The sequence below is a fragment of the Erythrolamprus reginae genome, chromosome 7 (assembly GCF_031021105.1).
Source record: "Erythrolamprus reginae isolate rEryReg1 chromosome 7, rEryReg1.hap1, whole genome shotgun sequence".
NCBI classification, from domain to species: domain Eukaryota; kingdom Metazoa; phylum Chordata; class Lepidosauria; order Squamata; family Dipsadidae; genus Erythrolamprus; species Erythrolamprus reginae.
This window is the reverse complement of record NC_091956.1, coordinates 1,131,402-1,150,116: the sequence shown is the minus strand read 5'-3', so window position 1 is coordinate 1,150,116 and position 18,715 is coordinate 1,131,402. Positions and strand designations below refer to the sequence as shown.

Below are 18,715 nucleotides of genomic sequence, written 5' to 3'. Positions count from 1 at the left end.
TGGAGGGCAAAGCTTTCTCAGAATTGACGTTGAAGTGACACCTCCTTTCCTTCCCTTATTTCCTTCCCTTCTTCTTCCATCCAACCAGCCGCCAGCATCGCCATCGCCCCGTCGGCAGAAATCCACGAAGGGGGGGCCGCCCGCCTGTCCTGCGTCCTCAGCGGCAACCTCTCGGCAGCCTCGGCCAACTACTCCTGGTTCAAGGAGGGTCTCCGCCTGCCGGGGGTCTCGGGGGACGCCCTGATCTTCGACCGCGTAGCCGTGCAGGACGCCGGGGCGTATAAATGCCGAGCGGAATATCCCGGAATCAGCAAGACCTCCAGCTCGGCCGCGCTCTCGGTGCTGTGTAAGAACCCTGGCCCTCTGTATCTACTCAAAACAACGTATTCGTAATCCTCGAATTGCAGCCGCTCAGTTAGCGACCGTCTCGAAGTTACGACGGCCGCGAGGAAAAAGCGACTCGGGGCCGTTTCTTAGGACGGATCATGTGACTGAGGGTCACGTGATCAGAATTCAGACGCCTGCCAATGGACTCATACTTATATAGTTATAGTTTATTGGATTTGTATGCCGGTATGGCGGTCAAGGTGTCCCCCCTGGGGGGGGGGTCATGTGACCCCCCCTTTCTGATCAGCCCTATTCGCTTAACAATGATGTGACTAATTGGGGCAGTGACGGTGGTCTCACTTAGCCATAGAAATTGGGTAATAACTCTGTTATTATTCTGTTCGTAACTCGAGGATTGCTTGTACAAATCTGAATAAAAATAAATAAATAAATAAATAAATACTTATAATTTGTATTACAAATTGTATTACAAATTATAAATTCACATACAAAATTGGAAAAAGTTAATGGGGTTCACGCAGGAACATATTCTTTCTTTCTTTCTTTCTTTTTCTTTCTTTCTTTCTTTCCTCCTCTTCTTCCTTCTTTCCTATGTTGATGTCAGTTGGGGGTTCACATGACATATACTTTCTTTTCTTTTTTCTTCCCTCCTTCCTTCTCTCCTATGCTAAAGTTAATGGGGTTCACATGAACACATATACTTTCTTTCTTTCTTTTCCTTCCCCCTTCCCTCCCTTCCTTCCTTGCTTCCTTCCTTCCCTCCTTCCTTCCTTTTCTTCCTTCCTTCCCTCCTCTCCTTCCTTCCCTCCTTCCTTCCTTCCCTCCTTCCCTCCCTTCTTTCCTTCCTTCCTTCCTTCCTTCCAATTGACTCAGCCTTCCGTCCTTCCCAGGTGGGTCAAATGAGGACCCAGATTGTTGGGGGCAAGAAGTTGACTCCGTAAACCGCTTAGAGAGGACTGTAAAACCACTCTGAAGCGGCATATAAGTCGAAAGGCTGTGGCTATTCCCGCCGGATGTCGTTCCGCTATAAACAGGGATGTTCTTTGGTTCCAGACGCGCCTAGAAACCTCCGGGTGTCGGTGTTCACGGAGAGCGAGAGGGGGTCCGTGGCCGTCTTCCGGTGTTCGGTGGAGAGCAACCCTGCGGCCCGCTGGGTTCTGCAGAAAGGAGGCACCATCTTGGCCACCAGCGAGGAAAAGAAGGAGGGAGCCTCTCCGCGGATCAGCATCACAACCGGGCCCAACACCCTGCGGGTGGAGATGACGGGAGTCGTTGCGGAAGACGAAGGAAGCTACAACGTTACAGCCACCAACGCACACGGGGTCACCTCCAGGCAGCTGTACTTCAGGGTGCAAAGTGAGGGCTGGCTTTGGGACTCGCTCTCGCGGCGTGGGTTCATTCGTCTGTAGTCCTCGACCTACGACGGTTCATTTAGTCACTGTTTCAGAGCGACAGCTGGGCTAAAAAAGGAGACACGGGCCTGCTCTTCACTCTTAAAAGTCTAGAGCAGGGGTTCTTCTACGACATGTGGACTTCAACTCCCAGAATTCCTAAGCTAGCATGATTGGCTCAGGAATTCTGGGAGTTGAAGTCCACATGTCGCAGAAGAGCCAACTTTGCCTGCCCCTGGACTAGAGGACAGAAGGGAAAGGGGGGACATGATCGAAACATTGCTTTAGGTATTGGCAGTTCTGTGCTGCCAAAACTTCAGAAGAGAAAGATTGAGGAGTGGTGATTTCCGACAGTCTCCAAATGGGTGAACAGTGCGGTCAGGCGGTAGGGAAAGCGAGTAGAATGCTTGGCTGCATAGCTAGAGGTATCACATGTAGGAAGAGGGAGATTGTGATCTCGCTGTATAGAGCGCTGGTGAGACCCCATTTGAAATCCTGTGTTCAGTTCTGGAGACCTCACCTACAAAAAGATATTGACAAAATTGAAGGGGTCCAAAGATGGGCTACAAGAATGGTGGAAGGTCTTAAGCATAAAACGTATCAGGAAAGACTTCATGAACTCCATCTGTCTAGTCTGGAGGACAGAAGGGAAAGCGGGAAGTGGATCAAAACATTTAAATATTATTTATTTATTTATTAATAAATAAATAATAATATTTAATTTAATTTAATATATAATGTTTAATATAATAATATAATATAATATAATATAATATAATATAATATAATATAATATAATATAATATAATATAATATAATATAATATAATATAATATAATATAATATAATATAATATAATATAATATAATATAATATAATATAATATAATATAATATAATATAATACAATACAATACAATACAACACAACACAACACAACATAACAACATAATATCATAAATATTATTATTATTATTATTATTATTATTATTAAAGATTAATTATTATTATTAAAATATGTTCAAGGGTTAAGTAAGGTTCAGGAAGGAAAGAAGGCAGGGAGGGAAAAAGAAAGAAGGAAAGGAAGAAAAAGAATGGAAGGAGGGAGTTAGAGAGGGAGGGAAGGAAGGAAATAAAAAAAGAAAGAAAGAGAGAGGGAAGGAAGGAAGGAATAGTTATATGAGAGAGAGAGAGTGCTGAGCTATCTCTCCTCCAGGGATTCCTCTAACGCCGCCTTCCTCCCCTTGTCCTCTTCCTTCCTGCCGTGACCAGCGGCCCGTGTTCTGATCCGCCCATCCCCAGAAGTCCTGGAAGGGCAGCAGGTCAGCCTCACCTGTGACGTGATGGGAAGCCTCCCGGAGGATGCCACCTTCTCCTGGTACCACAACAGCCAGCGCCTGCAGGGGCTGACCGAGCCCACCCTCACCTTCTCGCCCATCAGCCGCCAGGACGCTGGAGCCTATTACTGCAAAGCCCGGAGCGCCAATGGGAACAGCCTCAGCCTCTCCCCATCCGTCAGCCTCACTGTCTTTTGTAAGTTGGTTTATTTGTTTGTTTATTTTATCTGTCTGTCTGTCTTTCTGTCTGTCTATCTATCTATCTATCTATCTATCTATCACTCTATCTATCTATCTATCTATCTATCTAATATCTATCTATCTATCTATCTATCTATCTATCTACAGCATACAAATCTAATATATTATTATTGTTGTTGTTGTTGTTGTTGTTATTATTATTATTATTATTATCTATATACAATATACTCTACTTAAGAACTTAATTTGTTCTGTGACCAGGTTCTTAATAGAATAGAATAGAATAGAATTTTATTGGCCAAGTGTGATTGGACACACAAGGAATTTGTCTTGGTGCAGATGCTCTCAGCGTACATAAAATAAAATATACATTTGTCAAGAATCATGTGGTACGACACTTAATGATTGTCATAGGGGTCAAGTAAGCAACGAAGAAAGAATCAATATTAATAAAAATCTTAGGATAGATACATGGATAAATGGATAAATATACAGTTGTACCTACCTGGACCGGGACTCACTGCTCACAGTCACTCATGCCCTCATCACCTTGAGGTTCGACTACTGTAATGCTCTCTACATGGGGCTACCTTTGAAGAGTGTTCGGAAACTATTGATTGATTGATTGATTGATTGATTGATTGTTAGAGTGGAAAGGGACCCTGCAGGTCATCCAGTCCAACCCCCTGCCTGAGCAGGAAATCCTACAGCACCCCAGCCAAATGGCAGTACAATCTCCTCTTGAAAATGTCCAGAGTTGGGAAGTTTACAACCTCTGCTGGCAGGCCGTTCCCCTGGTCAATCGCTCTGACCGTCAGGAAGTTCTTCCTTATTTCCATGTTGAATCTCTCCTTGGTCAGCTTCCATCCATTGTTCCTCGTCCGACCCTCTGATGCCCTGGAGAATAGCGTGACCCCCTCCTCTCTGTGGCAACCCCTCATATACCTGTATACTGCTATCATGTCCCCTCTGGCCCTCCTTTTGTCTCGGCTATCCATGCCCAGTTCCCGCAATCTCTCTTCGTACGTCTTGGTTTCAAGTCTCCTAATCATTTTGGTTGCTCTTTTCTGCACCTTCTCCAGAGTTTCTATGTCTCTTTTGAAGTGTGGTGACCAAGTGTAGTAGTAGTAGTAGTAGTAGTAGTAGTAGTAGTAGTAGTAGTAGTAGTAGTAGTTAGATGATTTCAGGGAGAAGGTGACAAGCAACAGAGAGAAATCAGAGCTACTTAACAGGTTTTTTTGTATCTGACAAGGGGAAAAAGTTATTAGATCCATGGAAATCCGGTTCCTGGCTGTACCTTCTATGGCCAGCAGGTGGTGCTATTGGCTTATTTACCTCTCTTGCCGTTTACAGAATAGCAGAGGCGGGAGGGAGCTGGAGGGGTCATCTATCCTCAATCCCATTGGAGGCCTTATACCTTTGATGACCTCTGTGGCAAATTGGTGGACTTCAACTCCCAGAATTCCCCAGCCAGCATGAAAAGCCATCCCAGGTTTTTAAAAGTGCACTGTGGGCTTCTTGGAGTTTGGTTCAGACTTGATTCAAGTATAATTAATAACGAGACCGGATGGCATTAAAAATTTAATAAATCATTTTTATTTATTTATTTTGTCCAATACACAATAATACACAATGGAGGTTATAGAGAGTATAGTAGAGAAGATATAGGAGATATAGGAGAGACTATAGGACAGGGGACGGAAGGCTCTCTAGTGCGCTTATGGATGCCCCTTACTGACCTTAAACATGATCTAGGTATTGACCACAAGATCATATGCTGCAATATTCTGCCTGTCAAAGACTACTTCAGCTTCAACCACAACAACACAAGAGCACACAACAGATTCAAGCTTAATATTAACCGCTCCAAACTTGACTGTAAAATATATGACTTTAGTAATCGGGTCATCGAAGCGTGGAAGTCATTACCGGACTCTGTAGTGTCATCCCCTAACCCCCAACACTTTACCCTTAGACTATCCATGGTTGACCCCTCCAGATTCCTAAGAGGTCAGTAAGACCTCTTAGGAATCTGGTCCATAGTGTCATCCCCAAACCCCCAACACTTTACCCGTAGATTGTCCACGGTTGACCTCTCCAGATTCCTAAGAGGTCAGTAAGGGGCGAGTACAAGTGCACTAGAGTGCCTTCCGTCCCCTGTCCTATTGCTCTCCTACATCTCCTATACCTTTCTTCTATTCCTATATCTCTTCTTCTATTCTTCCATTGATATGTTCTATTCCTATAACTTCTATTCTTTCCTAGATATATTTTACTATGGGTATCTTCTCTATAACCTTCATCATGTATTTTACTATGTGTGTATATAGATATATACCCACTAAACCCTCTTTGTGTATTGGACAAAATAAATAAATAAATAAAATAAATAAATAAGGGCTGTACATAAGCGCACTAGAGTGCCTTCCGTCCCCTGTCCTATAGTCTCTCCTATATCTCTTATATCTTCTCTACTATATCCTCTATAAGCTTTGTTGTGTATTATTGTGTATTGGTCAAAATAAATAAATAAAATAAACCATATATTATTGTATGTTCCGTTGTTATCTGGGCATTTCCGACATTTCGGGGACAAAGTTGAGTACATTTTAGATGAGGGGGCAGGTGGCAAATGCCAGCTGTCAAACATTTTATAAATGTACGTGGATGATATTGTTAACTTATAGTTGATGGTCTGTGCAACCTGGATGTTTGATGTCTCCCTCTTCCCCGCAGACCCTCCGCGGACCCCCCACCTCACGGCTTTCCTCGAGACGCCCCACAGCCGAGTGGCCGTCCTCCACTGCACGGTGGAGAGTGACCCCCAGGCCCAGCTGGCCCTCCGCAAAGGCCCACAGCTCTTGGCCTCCAGTGCCGACTCCGGCCTCGCCCTCCCGCCGCGGCTCAAGGTCTCCCCCGCGTACAACAGCCTGAGGGTGGAAATCTGGGACTTGGTGATGGAAGATGAAGGAGACTACACCTGCTTGGCAAGCAACCGCTACGGCAACGGGAGCGTCCAGGTGGCCTTCAGAGCAGACGGTGAGTAGGGCGGGGGGGCGTCTGGTTTGCGGCAGATTCTGGGAAACAGCCGGGCAGAGATCGGGGTCCCCAAAAATTCAATAATTCACTTCAATTTTTCAGCCATGGGGGACAAACACATTAGTACAGGGGATGTAAGGCACGCTGGTGCACTTATGCACGACCCTTACTGACCTCTTAGGAATCGGGAGAGGTCAACAGTGGACAGTCTAAGGGTCAAGTTTTGGGGGTTAGTTGATGGTACTACAGAGTCAGGTAGTGAGTTCCAGGCATCAACTACCCGGTTACTAATTACGAGAATTTAAAGAAATCAAAACAGCAGCTTTGGAAAGCGCTCGAGCAGTAGTGGTACTAGGGTGGAAGGAGAGAAATAAATGGACAATCCAGAATTGGTACTGGTATATGGTGGACCACATCCACTTCGAAATTATGGAAATAAGATTAAATAACTTTGAGGAAAATAAATTGGAGAAGCTGATGGCACGATGGAATAAGGTGAAAAATTATATCTTAAGTAGAATTTATGACGACAATGTGAAAAATAAATTCCAATCACTTTTTGTATGTAAAGAAATGTAAACCGGAGCCAAGGAAGAAATTGAAATTTATTGTAAATAATTTAACCCCCTAAATGGTGGTGGGGTTTATTGGTGTTGGGCACGTTTTCTTTAAGTATTTTTTGTTTGTTTGTTTGTTGTAATAAAAAATTAATAAAATTTTTTTTTTTTTAAAAAAAAAACCCAACTACTCGGTTACTAAAGTCGTATTTCCTGCCTTCGAGTTCGGAACGGTTTACTTTGAGTTTGTATTTGTTATGTGCTCACGTGTTGTCGTGGTTGAAGCTGAAGTAGTTGTTGACAGGAAGGACATTGTCGCAGATGATTTTTATGGGCTGTCGTGTCTATGTCGTGTCTAAGGCGACGTGGTTCTAAGCTTTCTGAGACGTGCTGCTAACAAACCGCCTGTTTGCCTCCCTTCCTCCTAGCCGCAAAGCTCTGGGTTTCTCCTCCAGACACCTTGGAGGGCCGCCCCGTCAATCTGACCTGTGCCGTGGACTCGGACGCCATCGGGGAGGTGCGCTACACCTGGTTTAAGAACAACGAGTGGTATGCGGAAGGCTTGGTCCGGACTCTGGTCTTACACCAGGTTACCCTAGAAGATGCCGGCACTTACTACTGCACCGTCCAGACTCGGGAGAGGGCTCGCAATTCCTCCTTAAGCACCCTCAACGTCCTCTGTAGGTCCTGGGTGAGGGGACAGGGTTGATGCTTCAATGCCCTCTGCTTGCCCCCCCCTAAGCCAGGTTGCACCTCCTGAGTTTCAGGGCCTTAGGATGAGGGAGGGGGCCGCTGGAGAAACGGGCCTCCTTTTTGGAAGACCCCCTCGGTTGGTTCTTGAAGATGTTTCATGACTTAACTCAGTAATATCATCAGTGGGAGGGGGATTGGAGGAGGGGGAGGAGGAAGGAGGGGGAGGAAAGAGAGGGAAGGAGGAAGGAGGGGAGGGAGGTGGAAGGAGGAGGGAGGAGGAGGAGGAGGAAGAGGAGGTGGAGGAAGGAGGAGGAAGAGGAGGTGGAGGAAGGAGGAAGGAGGAGGAAGAGGAGGTGGAGGAAGGAGGAAGAAGAGGAGGTGGAGGTGGAGGAAGGAGGAAGAGGAGGAAGGTTGAAAGAGGAGGAAGGTTGAAAGAGGAGGTGGAGGAAGGTCGAAGAAGGAGGAGGAGGAGGAACGCCAGTCGATGATCTACTCACCACTGGCACTGCTCAATCTCTTCCACTAGCTTCCCGCTACACGATAGTAATACCCACTTCCTCTGTGAAGTTTTATACGACGTTTTCTCCGGAAAGTAAGGTTACAAGGCCCGTAGCTCTCGCGGGGAATGTTCACGGGGGAACGTGTATTAACTACCCTTTACAAAACACGAACTCATCATTCTCCTCCTTCAAAGATCTCTTCCATCCCAAGGCCTCCATTCCTCCGTGACGTATCTATGGCCTAATCTCTCTCCTCTTTCTTCTGGAAGATCCACCCAGGAACGTGCTGGTCAAGTCCTTCTTGGAGACTCAGAAAGGGCAACTGGCCATCATCTTGTGCACCGCCGAGAGCAACCCGCCTTCTGTGCTGTCCCTTTGCCGCGCGGACCAAGTCTTGGCGTCCAGCTCCTCCAAAGTCCGTGGGGTGCCAGCCCAGAAGAAGCTGAGGGCCGCTTCATCTCCAAATTCCTTGAGGCTCGAGATCCAAGACGTCAACCAGAAGGACGAAGGGAGCTACGAGTGTTGGGCGAGCAACTCTCTCGGCCAAGCCCACGCGGCTTTCAACCTCTCCGTGGAGAGTGAGTAAGCGGCCTTAGAGCGTATAGGGAGTCCTTGGGTTACGACGGCAACTGAGCCCCAAATTCATGTTCCCGTTGGTTGGAGCTTTGCCACCTTTCCAAGCGCCCGAATTTCGATTACCGTATTTTTCGGAGTATAAGACGCACCTTAGTTTTGGGGGAGGAAAATATGTTGTTGTTGTATGTTTTAGTCTCCAGTAGTCCCCCACTCATCTCGGATGCTCTCCCCTTAGCACGAGGGACCAGATGTTGGAGAACATCTGCCCTGCATCCATTCCACTCTTCTTTCTCCCCGGGTAGCTATAAGGCTGGTGGTTGAGCCTCTCCCAGATGTGCACGAAGGACAACGCGTCTCTCTGCTCTGTGAAGATGCCAACTTCCAACCGTCGACCATCTACACCTGGTACAAGGACGCCCGGTGGATGGGAGAAGGTTCGGCCACCACCTTCCTACTCCGAGCTGTTACTCCCCGGGACATGGGATCCTACTCGTGTCAGGCTCAAGACGAAGGTGGCACCAGGATGTCTCCACCTGTCGCTCTCTATGTGCACTGTGAGTATCTCCAGCTTTGGGGTGGAGGACAAAATGTCCTCTCTGTCTGTCTGTCTGTCCGGACCCCACATCCTATCAGAACTATGGCAGTCTGTTCTCAGCCTGCTTTCTGTTAGTACTATGTACATAACTGGTTGGGCTTGGCAATATGCACTGCTCAAAAAAAATAAAGGGAACACTTCAACAACCCAATATAACTCCAAGTAAACCAAACTTCTGTGAAATCAAACTGTCCACTTAGGAAGCAACACTGATTGACCATCAATTTCATACACTGTTGTGCACATTCAAAACTTTGTACAGAATAAAGTATTCGGTGAGAATGTGTCATTCATTCAAATGTAGGATGGGTTCTTTGAGTGCCCGCTTTATTTTTTTGAGCAGTATATAAAACACACCAACACTGCATACTTCAATGTATTGAAACACTATTGCTTTAAGAGTTAGTGTTACGGATGGCCACAAGAGGGAGCCAGAAGCATGATTTTCTCTCTCTCTGTGCTATTTCTATTATGTACTCTGTGACTGCTGTAGTAAGAAATGTGTGTTCAATTGCTGGTTTATGTATTTGTAAGCTGAACAAGTAAGGCTTATAGTATTGTGTATGTATTGAGAGTTAGTGAGTGAGTAAGTAAGTTAGTAAGTATGTAAATAAATAAGTAAGTAAATAAGTAAGCAAATAAACAAACAAATAAATAGGTAAGTATGTAAATAAGTAAGTAAATTAGTAAATAAATAAGTAAATAAGTAACTAGGTAAATAAATAAACCAGCAAACAAACAAATAAACAAATAAATAAATATGTAAATATGTAAATAAGTATGGGAATGAGTAAATAAATAAATAAATAGGTAGGTAAATAACAATAAACAAACAAACAACTAAATAAGTAAATAAATAAATAAATAAATAAACAAATAAATAAATAGGTCAGTAAGTAAATGGGTAATTGAACCAACCAACCAGCAGGGCCTCCTCCTCCTCCTCCTCCTTTCACGGCCGACATTCCGCCTCCGCTTGTCCCCACAGATGCGCCCACGGAGGTCACCCTCACCGCCTTCCTGGAAAGCCCCTCGGGCTCTGGGGCCTTCCTGCAGTGCGCCGTGCAGAGCTACCCGCCCTCCGAGCTGACCCTCCGCCGAGGAGACGTGACAGTGGCGGCTTCCAGCGGGGCCTCCTCGGGGGATTCACCCGCTCGACGGTACGTGGTCCAGGCCTCGCCCAACCTCCTGAGAGTGGAGATCGCGAAGGTCCTTGCGGAAGACGAAGGCCAATACCGCTGCCTGGTGAAGAACGCCTACGGGACCTCGGCTGCCTCCGTCCACTTCAGGGTGCCCGGTGAGTCCCCCCTCGCCTCCGCCTCCCTTCCCTCCCGCTTGCTGCTCTGAGACGGACTTCCCCAAGCCAGGGAGGCAGGTTAGACGGCTCAGGATGATGGGAGTTGTAGACTAAGATCTCCTACAGGATGCAGTCTCCTGCTTCTCCTCCTCCACTACCACCACACCATCATCTTTTACCTTTCCTCCTTCCTTCCTTCTTTTTTTCCTTCCTTCCTTCACTCTTTTTCTTTCTCTTCTTCTTTCTTTTTTCTTTCTCTTTCCTTCCTTCCTTCCTTCTTTCTTTATTTATTTCCTTCCTTCTTTTCTTTCATTCTTCCTTCCTTCCACTGTCTCTTTCTCTCTTTCTTACTCTCAGTTTCACTCTTTCTTATTCTCCTCTCTCCTTCCTCCCCTTCTCCCCTCCCTTCCATGCTATTTCCTTTCTTCCTTCCTTCTTTCTTTTTCTTCCTTTCTTCACTATCTTTTTCTTCCTTTCTTCACTTTCTTTTTCTTTTTTCTTTCCTTCCTTCTTTCCTTCTTTCTTTCTTCCTTCCCTTCTTTCTCTTTCTTCCTTCCCTTCCTTCCTTCTTTCTTTTCCTTCCTTCCTTCCTTCCTTCCTTCTTTCTTTCCTTTCTTCCTGCTGTGGGGTGTCCCACCCCCTGTCTGAGCAGCAGCCCACCCCTGAACTAACCGAGGTTAACATTAGCCCAGCTATAACCTTTAAAGGAGTTCTTAAAGGAACAAAAACCCCTTGTCACAGGTTTATTTTATTTATTGATTTTGTCCATTATACAATGAGGGTTATATTGGGTATACATATAGTAAATACATAATGAAGGTTATAGAGGATACCCGTAGAGAAATATATCTAAGAGAGAAGAGAAGAAATAGGAATAAAATATATCAATGAAAGAAGAGAAGAAGAGATAGAGGAATAGAAGAAAGGTATAGGAGATATAGGAGAGCACTTGGCATCCCTTGTTTCTTCTTCTTCGCCCCGTCAGGTGTGAGAATCACCATCGACCCATCGCCAGATGTTCAGGAAGGAGCTCCAGCCAACCTAACCTGTGAGGTGGTCAGCCAGGAGGTGGAGCCCATGAACTACACCTGGTACAAGGAGAGCCGGTGGCTTTGGGAGGGCCCCGATCGGTCCCTCCTCTTGGACCGAGTGACCAGGGGTGACGCTGGGGCCTACCACTGCCGGGCAGATGGGCAGACGGGCACCCTGACCTCTGCGTTGGTCCACCTGAAAGTGCAGTGTGAGTATTGGTGGGCAATTCCGACAACGGGGTGGGCATACAAGGAGCAGCCCCAGCCGGGAGGGGTACTAATAGGCTGGGTGGATTCAAGGCCAGGGGAGGATGGGTGGCCTGGAGTCCTTGGGGCGCTCCGAGTTTCTTTCTTTTCCTGCAGATGTTTCATTACCCAGCCAGGTAACAGCATGAGAGAGAGAGGCTGGGAGTTCAGGATGGAGAAGGAGGAGGAGGAGGAGGAGGAGAAGAGGAGGGGAGGAGGAAAAGGAGGAGGGCGGGAAGACAAGCAGGAAGAAGAATAAGATGAAGAGGAGGAGGAGGAAGAGAAGGGGACCAGGAGGAGGAGGAGGAGGGGAATAGGAGGAGGAGGATGACAAGGAGAGCAGGAGGAGGAGAAGGGGACCGGGAAGAGGAGGAGGAGGAGGCAGAGAAGGAGGAGAGGGGGAGCAGCAGAAAGAGGAGAAGGAGGAAGAGGAGGTGGAAGAGGAGGAGGAAGAGAAGAAGGAGGAGGAGGAGAAGGAGGAGAGGGGGAGCAGGAGATAGAGGAGGAGGAAGAGGAGAAGGGGGAAGAGGAGAAGGAGAAAGAGAAGAAGGAGGAAGAGGAGGAGAAGGACTCCACAGTGGAGTCTTTCATGCTGTGTTTCTTTGCTTTCATGCAGGTGTTTTATCACCCAGCCAGGTAACATCATGAGAGCTAAGGGAGGGAGGGTTGCAGAGAGGAGACAGAGGGGGAGGGAAAATATTTGGTGCTTTCTTGAGCTTGTTTGTCTCCACGCAAACGTTTCATTGTCCAACTTGGTAACATCATCGGGGCTCGAAGTTTGCAGAGGAGAGGAGAGTAACTGCCTCTCTGGCGTTTTCTTCTGTCTCTCTTTCACCATGAGGGTTAAAGGACGTTTGCTTCCTTTGCAAAGAATAACGTTCCAACGTTGCTTCTGTATTATTTGGAAGGGAGGGGGCTTGCAGAGAGGAGGGGAGGCATTGTGGCCCTTTAGCTTTTGGGTTCTTCTTCTATTATTATTATTATTATTTATTAGATTTGTGTGCCGCCCCCGAGGACGCAGAGCGGCTCACAACAAGGAAAACAATACAATTCTAATTCCAACAGTGGGTAAACGTTGTTTATCCCTCTGTGCCTGTTGATGGCCAATTGATCCGGGCTGTTGATCAAGGGTGTTGTGTTGCTCTGGTTAATGCAGATGCCCCTAAAGGCCCCACCTTGAACGCTTACCTGGACCTTCAGAATGGGAAGTTGGCCATCATCACCTGCCAAGTGGAGAGCTACCCACCTTCCAGGCTGGCTGTGTACAAAGGACATCAACTCCTGGCCGTCACCAAAAGCTTCTCATCTGCCGATCGGCGTTTCCGCACTTTCTATTCTGATAACAACCTGAGGTTGGAGATTCGGGACGTCACAGAAGAAGATTCGGGAGATTTTAGGTGTCGAGCTGACAACCCCTTTGGCAACGCAACCAGCAGTGTTGTCTTCGATGCAGGAGGTAAGTAGACTTTTGGGAGAGACAAGAGCTGGAGATTTTTGGTGGGTCAGTCTTCTCCAACTTTGGTGAAGTTAGATGTCAACATCTGGAATCATTAACTATGAGGGTCACCCAGAAAGTAATGCATCACATTTTTTTCTCCAACAATTATTTATTGAACACAATGAAACTTACACATAAGAAAGAACGATGTTTCTTCTACACTCCCTGTTTTTCCACGTAATGTCCATCCCGTTCTGTGGTCTTCCTCCAGTGAGACACAAGGGTGTGTAGGTCCTGTTGGTACCTCCCCTTGTTCTCGCCACAAAACCATTCCTGCACTGCGCGAATCGCCTCTTCGTCATCCTCAAAATGTCTTCTGCGACTAACCGTACTTCTGTCGATTGGTCACTGGGATTCGTGCAGCAGAAGGTGGTCCCATAGGTATTCCTTTAAAGAACCCCCTCCTCTCTCTCTCTCTCCCCCCTTCCGTTTTCCTGCAGTGCTCCATGAACTGTCCACCTTCAAGATTTTGGCTTGGATAGCCATTGCCTTGATCTGCATAGCTGTTGTGGCCGGCCTGGTCTACGGGCTGCAAAAGAATGGCCCCTGGTAAGACTCCGATGGGAGAGGGGGAGCATTAGAAAATCCAGCATTAGGTGGGGAATTCTGGGAGTTGAAGTCCACAAGTCTAAGAGTGGCCAGGTTTGGAGACCCCTACATTATTTGACCTGATGGCCTGATCCATCCTTAGGGCTCTACTATTCTAGCCGGGTGAAACCATCCAAGTGGGTACTCAGGGGATACCCGAAGTTAGAATCCCACTGATAATCTTTTGCAGGATCTATCAAAAGTGGTTGGCGTGGACCAAGGAGAAGAGCAACAAGGAAGAATCGCAGCAGGATGGAAACAGAGAAGAAACCATTCAGGTTTGCCTTACTACTGGGGAGAAACCCTGCTCTTTTTTTTTCCAAAGTAATTTTTTTTAATTTTTTCCTCCACATCATAACATACAAAAATTCAATATACCTTTTATTTTGTTACAATAAAATAGTTTTGGATTAGTAAATCTTATATAATCAAATTATACATCCCATCTATTTAATTTCAGTTATCATCCCACACCCCTTATTCCATTCATTCTAATTTCGTCATCCAGATAAATCTCCATTAATCCCTAATTAAGTCCATCATTAATATTCCTTAAACTATTGATAAATGTCTTTTGCATTTTATAATCTTAATATGAAATCCGCAGTGCCTTCTTCCCTTTTAGTACAAATCTCAAAACGGACTAAAAACCCTTATTACCTAATTTTATCAGTGTAAAAATTATATACTTTATCAGTTTAAAAAACAAACAAATATTTAAATTCATTACTTATTATAATAGAAAATAGAAAATAATAGGAAATAGAAAAAATAGAAAATAGAAAAAAATAGAAAAAACAGAAAATATAAAAAATATAAAAAATAGAAGAAAACAGAAAATAATAAAAAACAGAAAATAGAAAAAATAGAAGAAAATAGAAATATATAAAAATAGAAAATAGAAAACATAGAACAAAATAGAAACAGAAAATAGAAAAAAATAGAAAACAGAAAAGAATAGAAAATAGAAAAAATGGAAAATAGAAAATAATAGGAAATAGAGAACAGAACAGAGTAGTTGGAAGGGACCATGTAGGTCATCTACTCCAACCCCCTGCTCAAGCAGATGACCCTACACTACTCTGGACAAATGGTTATCCAATCTCTTCTAATTTAATTCCTTTTTCTTTTAATTCTAATTTTAATTTAATTATAATTTATGTTTGGTATGTATGTGCTGTTTGGTTTTTAATTATGATAGGGTTTTTAGTTTTTTAATATTAGATTTGTGCCTTTATAACATTGCTTTTATCGTTGTTGTGAGCAGCCCCGAGTCTTCGGAGAGGGGCGGCATACAAATCTAATAAATTATTATTATTCTTTATAACTTCCAGTGTTGGAGCATTTATAATTTCTGGAGAGAATTTGTCCCAGATATCACGTTGCCTCTGAATCTGAGGATCTGCTGGTTCAAATTCTCAGAGATAATAATAAATAATAATAATAATAATAATAATAATAATAATAATAATAATAATAATAATAATAATTTATTAGATTTGTATGCCGCCCCTCTCCGAAGAGATCCACAAAAGGTCAGAATAACCAACACACCCACCCACCCGTGTTCCTCCCAGCTCTGTTCTCTTCTAAGGCCATTCCTACAGAGATACAACAGCTTCGCTCCTTCTCTCGGTGTCTGCTTTGGCGTCAGAAAACCTTTATCTGAACTGGAGCAGACGCTACGATGTTGTGACTGGCTTCCTTGGTCTTTTCCACAGTTGAACGAAGAGAGTCCAGATGCTCCCCGGTGCTGTTTCTCCTACAGAAGGCTACTCTGGAAGGCTGGCCGGGTTCCGAAAGAGGCTGCGTCTGACTCCAGTTGTACAAGCACCTTGTGAACGTGCCCAAGGACAGTACTTTGGAGAATTTTAAGTGTTTGTGCAAATCTGTTCACTAAATTACTTTTTTTTTAAAAAAAATTGCATTACTTTTGGAACGTGCCCTGTATATATATATACATCTTATACTTTTCCACACCCACCCACCAGTATTTATAGAGGGAAGGCAGCTATGGTCTCGCTGTGTTTGCCCTAGCCTGAAGATGACAAGTGGGACCTCATCAAAATGTCACCAGGAATCTCTGAAACTTACACGGGAAGAAACCCGAATATGCCCAGATCTTCATCCCTGTACCCATGAAAATCTACAAACGACATATATATACTGTATGTTCTCTACATGGGGCCACCTTTGAAAAGTGTTTGGAAACTTCAGATTGTGCAGAATGCAGCCGCGAGAGCTATCGTGGGGCTTCCTAGATTTGCCCACATCTCTCCAACACTCCGCGGACTGCATTGGCTGCCGATTAAATTTCCGGTCGCACTTCAAAGTGTTGGTAATGACCTACAAAGCCCTACATGGCATCGGACCATAATACCTCTGGAACCACCTTCTGCCGCATGAATCCCAGTGGCTGATAAGGTCCCACAGAATTGGCCTTCTCCAGGTCCCGTTGACTAAACAATGTCATCTGGCAGGTCCCAGAGGAAGAGCCTTCTCTGTGGCAGCCCTGGCCCTTTGCAATCAACTCCCCCCAGAGATCAGAACTGCCCCCAACCTCCTTGTCTTTTGTAAATTGCTTAAGACCCACCTGTATCGCCAGGCATGGGGGAATTGAGACACCTCCCCCAGGCTTTTATAGTTTATGTATGGTTTACTTGTGTTGTATGGTTTTTTTAATGATGGGGTTTTTAGATGTTTTTTAAATATTAGATTTGTTACATTGTTATTTTGTTACTATTCTTGTTGTGAGCCACCCCGAGTCTGCAGAGAGGGGTGGCATACAAATCTAATAAATTATTATTATTATTATTATTATTAATTATTATTATTGTTATTGTGGTCTGCTCATCTGTTTATGGCATTTGTCAGTTTGCTTTGTGTGCATGTCAGAGGGGGGTGCAGCAGTTGGGGATGTTGCTGTGGTTTGGCTTCTAAGTTTCAACACAGCTTGCAGCTGCTGAGCCAGCACTCCACACCCACCCACCAGTATTTATAGAGGGAAGGCAGCTCAGGTCATGCTATGTTCACCCTAGCCCAAAGCCAAAAGCACCAGCCAGAAGATGAGGAGTGGGACCTCATCGAAATGTCGCCAGAAATCTTTGAAACTTACACGGGAAGAAACCCGAATATGCCAAGACCTTCATACCTGTACCCATGAAAATCCCAGGCAGCGGTCCATAGTTAATTAGTTTTCCGGGCCAGATTCCTATAATGTCCAGGGGGCACATGATAGCGGTCCACAAGTACTTGAGGGGCTGCTACAGGGAGGAAGGGAAACTATTTTCCAAAGCACCAGAAGGCCAGACAAGGAGCAACGGACGGAAGCTGACCAAGGAGAGATTCAACCTGGAAATAAGGAGGAACTTTCTGACGGTGAGAACGATCCACCAGTGGAACAGAAGTTGTCTGTAGAGGTTGTGAACGCCGCAACACTGGAGACCTTCAAGAAAAGAGTGGACTGCTTTCGGACTAGCGTGATGTAGGGTTTCGTGCACCAGCAAGGGGTTGGACTAGATGACCTGTAAGGTCCCTTCCAACTCTAATAAATGAATGAATGAATGAATGAATGAATGAATGAATGAATGAATAAATAAATAAATAAACAAACAAACAAACAAACAAACAAACAAACAAATAAATAAATAAAAAGTTCATTTAAAGTCTCTGATAAGGGTCTATTCATCATTCCAAACTCCACAGCATTTTGGCAGAATGCGACTGGGCCACAACAGCGTCTCCCCAGGCCAGTGGTTCCCCATTCACAGCACCTACATCCTTGACTATGGAGACTGCCCCCCAGTCGTTCAGGTCAGGTTTGTCCCAAAGGAGCTTTTCCGTCCGTTCCCCACCCTCCAGTCCGAACTGAAGAAGCCTTCTTGAAGGAGAAGCGAAACGTCTTCAAAGAAAAACCTGAAAGTCCAGTTGACCCTTGGAGGTAAAAATAAAGCACCTTTGGGATGTAATAAAAGGATGAAAGAGAGCCCTCCCAACAGTTCCGTTGCAAGGCTGCAGGGTTTTTGGAAACCCTCAGACATCAAACCAGCATTAGAAATTATTCGCATCCTTCGGCATGAAAATTACGGTAGATTATTATAGATTTTCCACTGGCATTCCCGGCTAATATTTATTATTATTTATTAAATTTCATAAAAATACAAATCTAATAAATTAAATTAAATTAACTTTCTATGCCACCCATCCCACTAATAAGTCCTCGGAGAGGGGTGGCCTATAAATCTAATAAATAATGATAATGATAATGATAATGATAATGATAATGATAATGATAATATTGATGATGATGATGATGATAATAATAATGATAAGAATAAGAATAATGACATAATGACAATGATGATGATAATAATAATAATAATAATAATATAAGAATTATGATAATGATGATAATGATAATGATAAGAATAAGAATAAGAATGATGACAATGATGGCAATAATGATGACGATGATGATAATAATTTTGATGATGATGATGATAATGATAATGATAAGAATAAGAATGATGACATAATGACGATGATAATAATAATAATAATATAAGAATGATGACAATGATGACAATGATGACAATGATGATGATGATGATGATGATGATGATGATGATAATAATAATAATAATAATAATAATAATAATAATAATAAAGCGACTCTAGGTGGTTTACAAGATAATAAAAAGTTTAAAAGTGCCTAAAGAAAAACAACCCACCCCAAAACAAAACCAGAATTAAAATATTAAAGAGTCCTTAGGGAATGGGGCGGCATATAAATTAAACAAATAATAAGAAATAAATAAAA

At 44.2% G+C, this 18,715-nt stretch overlaps 1 protein-coding gene across 1 annotated transcript in view; it reads left to right on the top strand.

Annotated features, from left to right (window-relative positions):
* SIGLEC1 (sialic acid binding Ig like lectin 1) overlaps positions 1 to 16,710 on the top strand; it is a 34,299-nt gene extending 17,589 nt beyond the window's left edge. The window contains exons 10-22 of the mRNA XM_070756518.1: positions 89 to 346; positions 1,402 to 1,704; positions 3,011 to 3,271; positions 6,013 to 6,315; positions 7,301 to 7,552; positions 8,335 to 8,643; positions 8,944 to 9,195; positions 10,225 to 10,533; positions 11,519 to 11,773; positions 12,967 to 13,266; positions 13,749 to 13,857; positions 14,087 to 14,174; positions 15,618 to 16,710. Coding sequence (XP_070612619.1) covers positions 89 to 346; positions 1,402 to 1,704; positions 3,011 to 3,271; positions 6,013 to 6,315; positions 7,301 to 7,552; positions 8,335 to 8,643; positions 8,944 to 9,195; positions 10,225 to 10,533; positions 11,519 to 11,773; positions 12,967 to 13,266; positions 13,749 to 13,857; positions 14,087 to 14,174; positions 15,618 to 15,737 — 3,119 coding nt within the window. The 3' untranslated portion in view covers positions 15,738 to 16,710. The remainder of the gene's footprint in view (positions 1 to 88; positions 347 to 1,401; positions 1,705 to 3,010; positions 3,272 to 6,012; positions 6,316 to 7,300; positions 7,553 to 8,334; positions 8,644 to 8,943; positions 9,196 to 10,224; positions 10,534 to 11,518; positions 11,774 to 12,966; positions 13,267 to 13,748; positions 13,858 to 14,086; positions 14,175 to 15,617) is intronic.
* Positions 16,711 to 18,715: the final 2,005 nt, after the last annotated feature.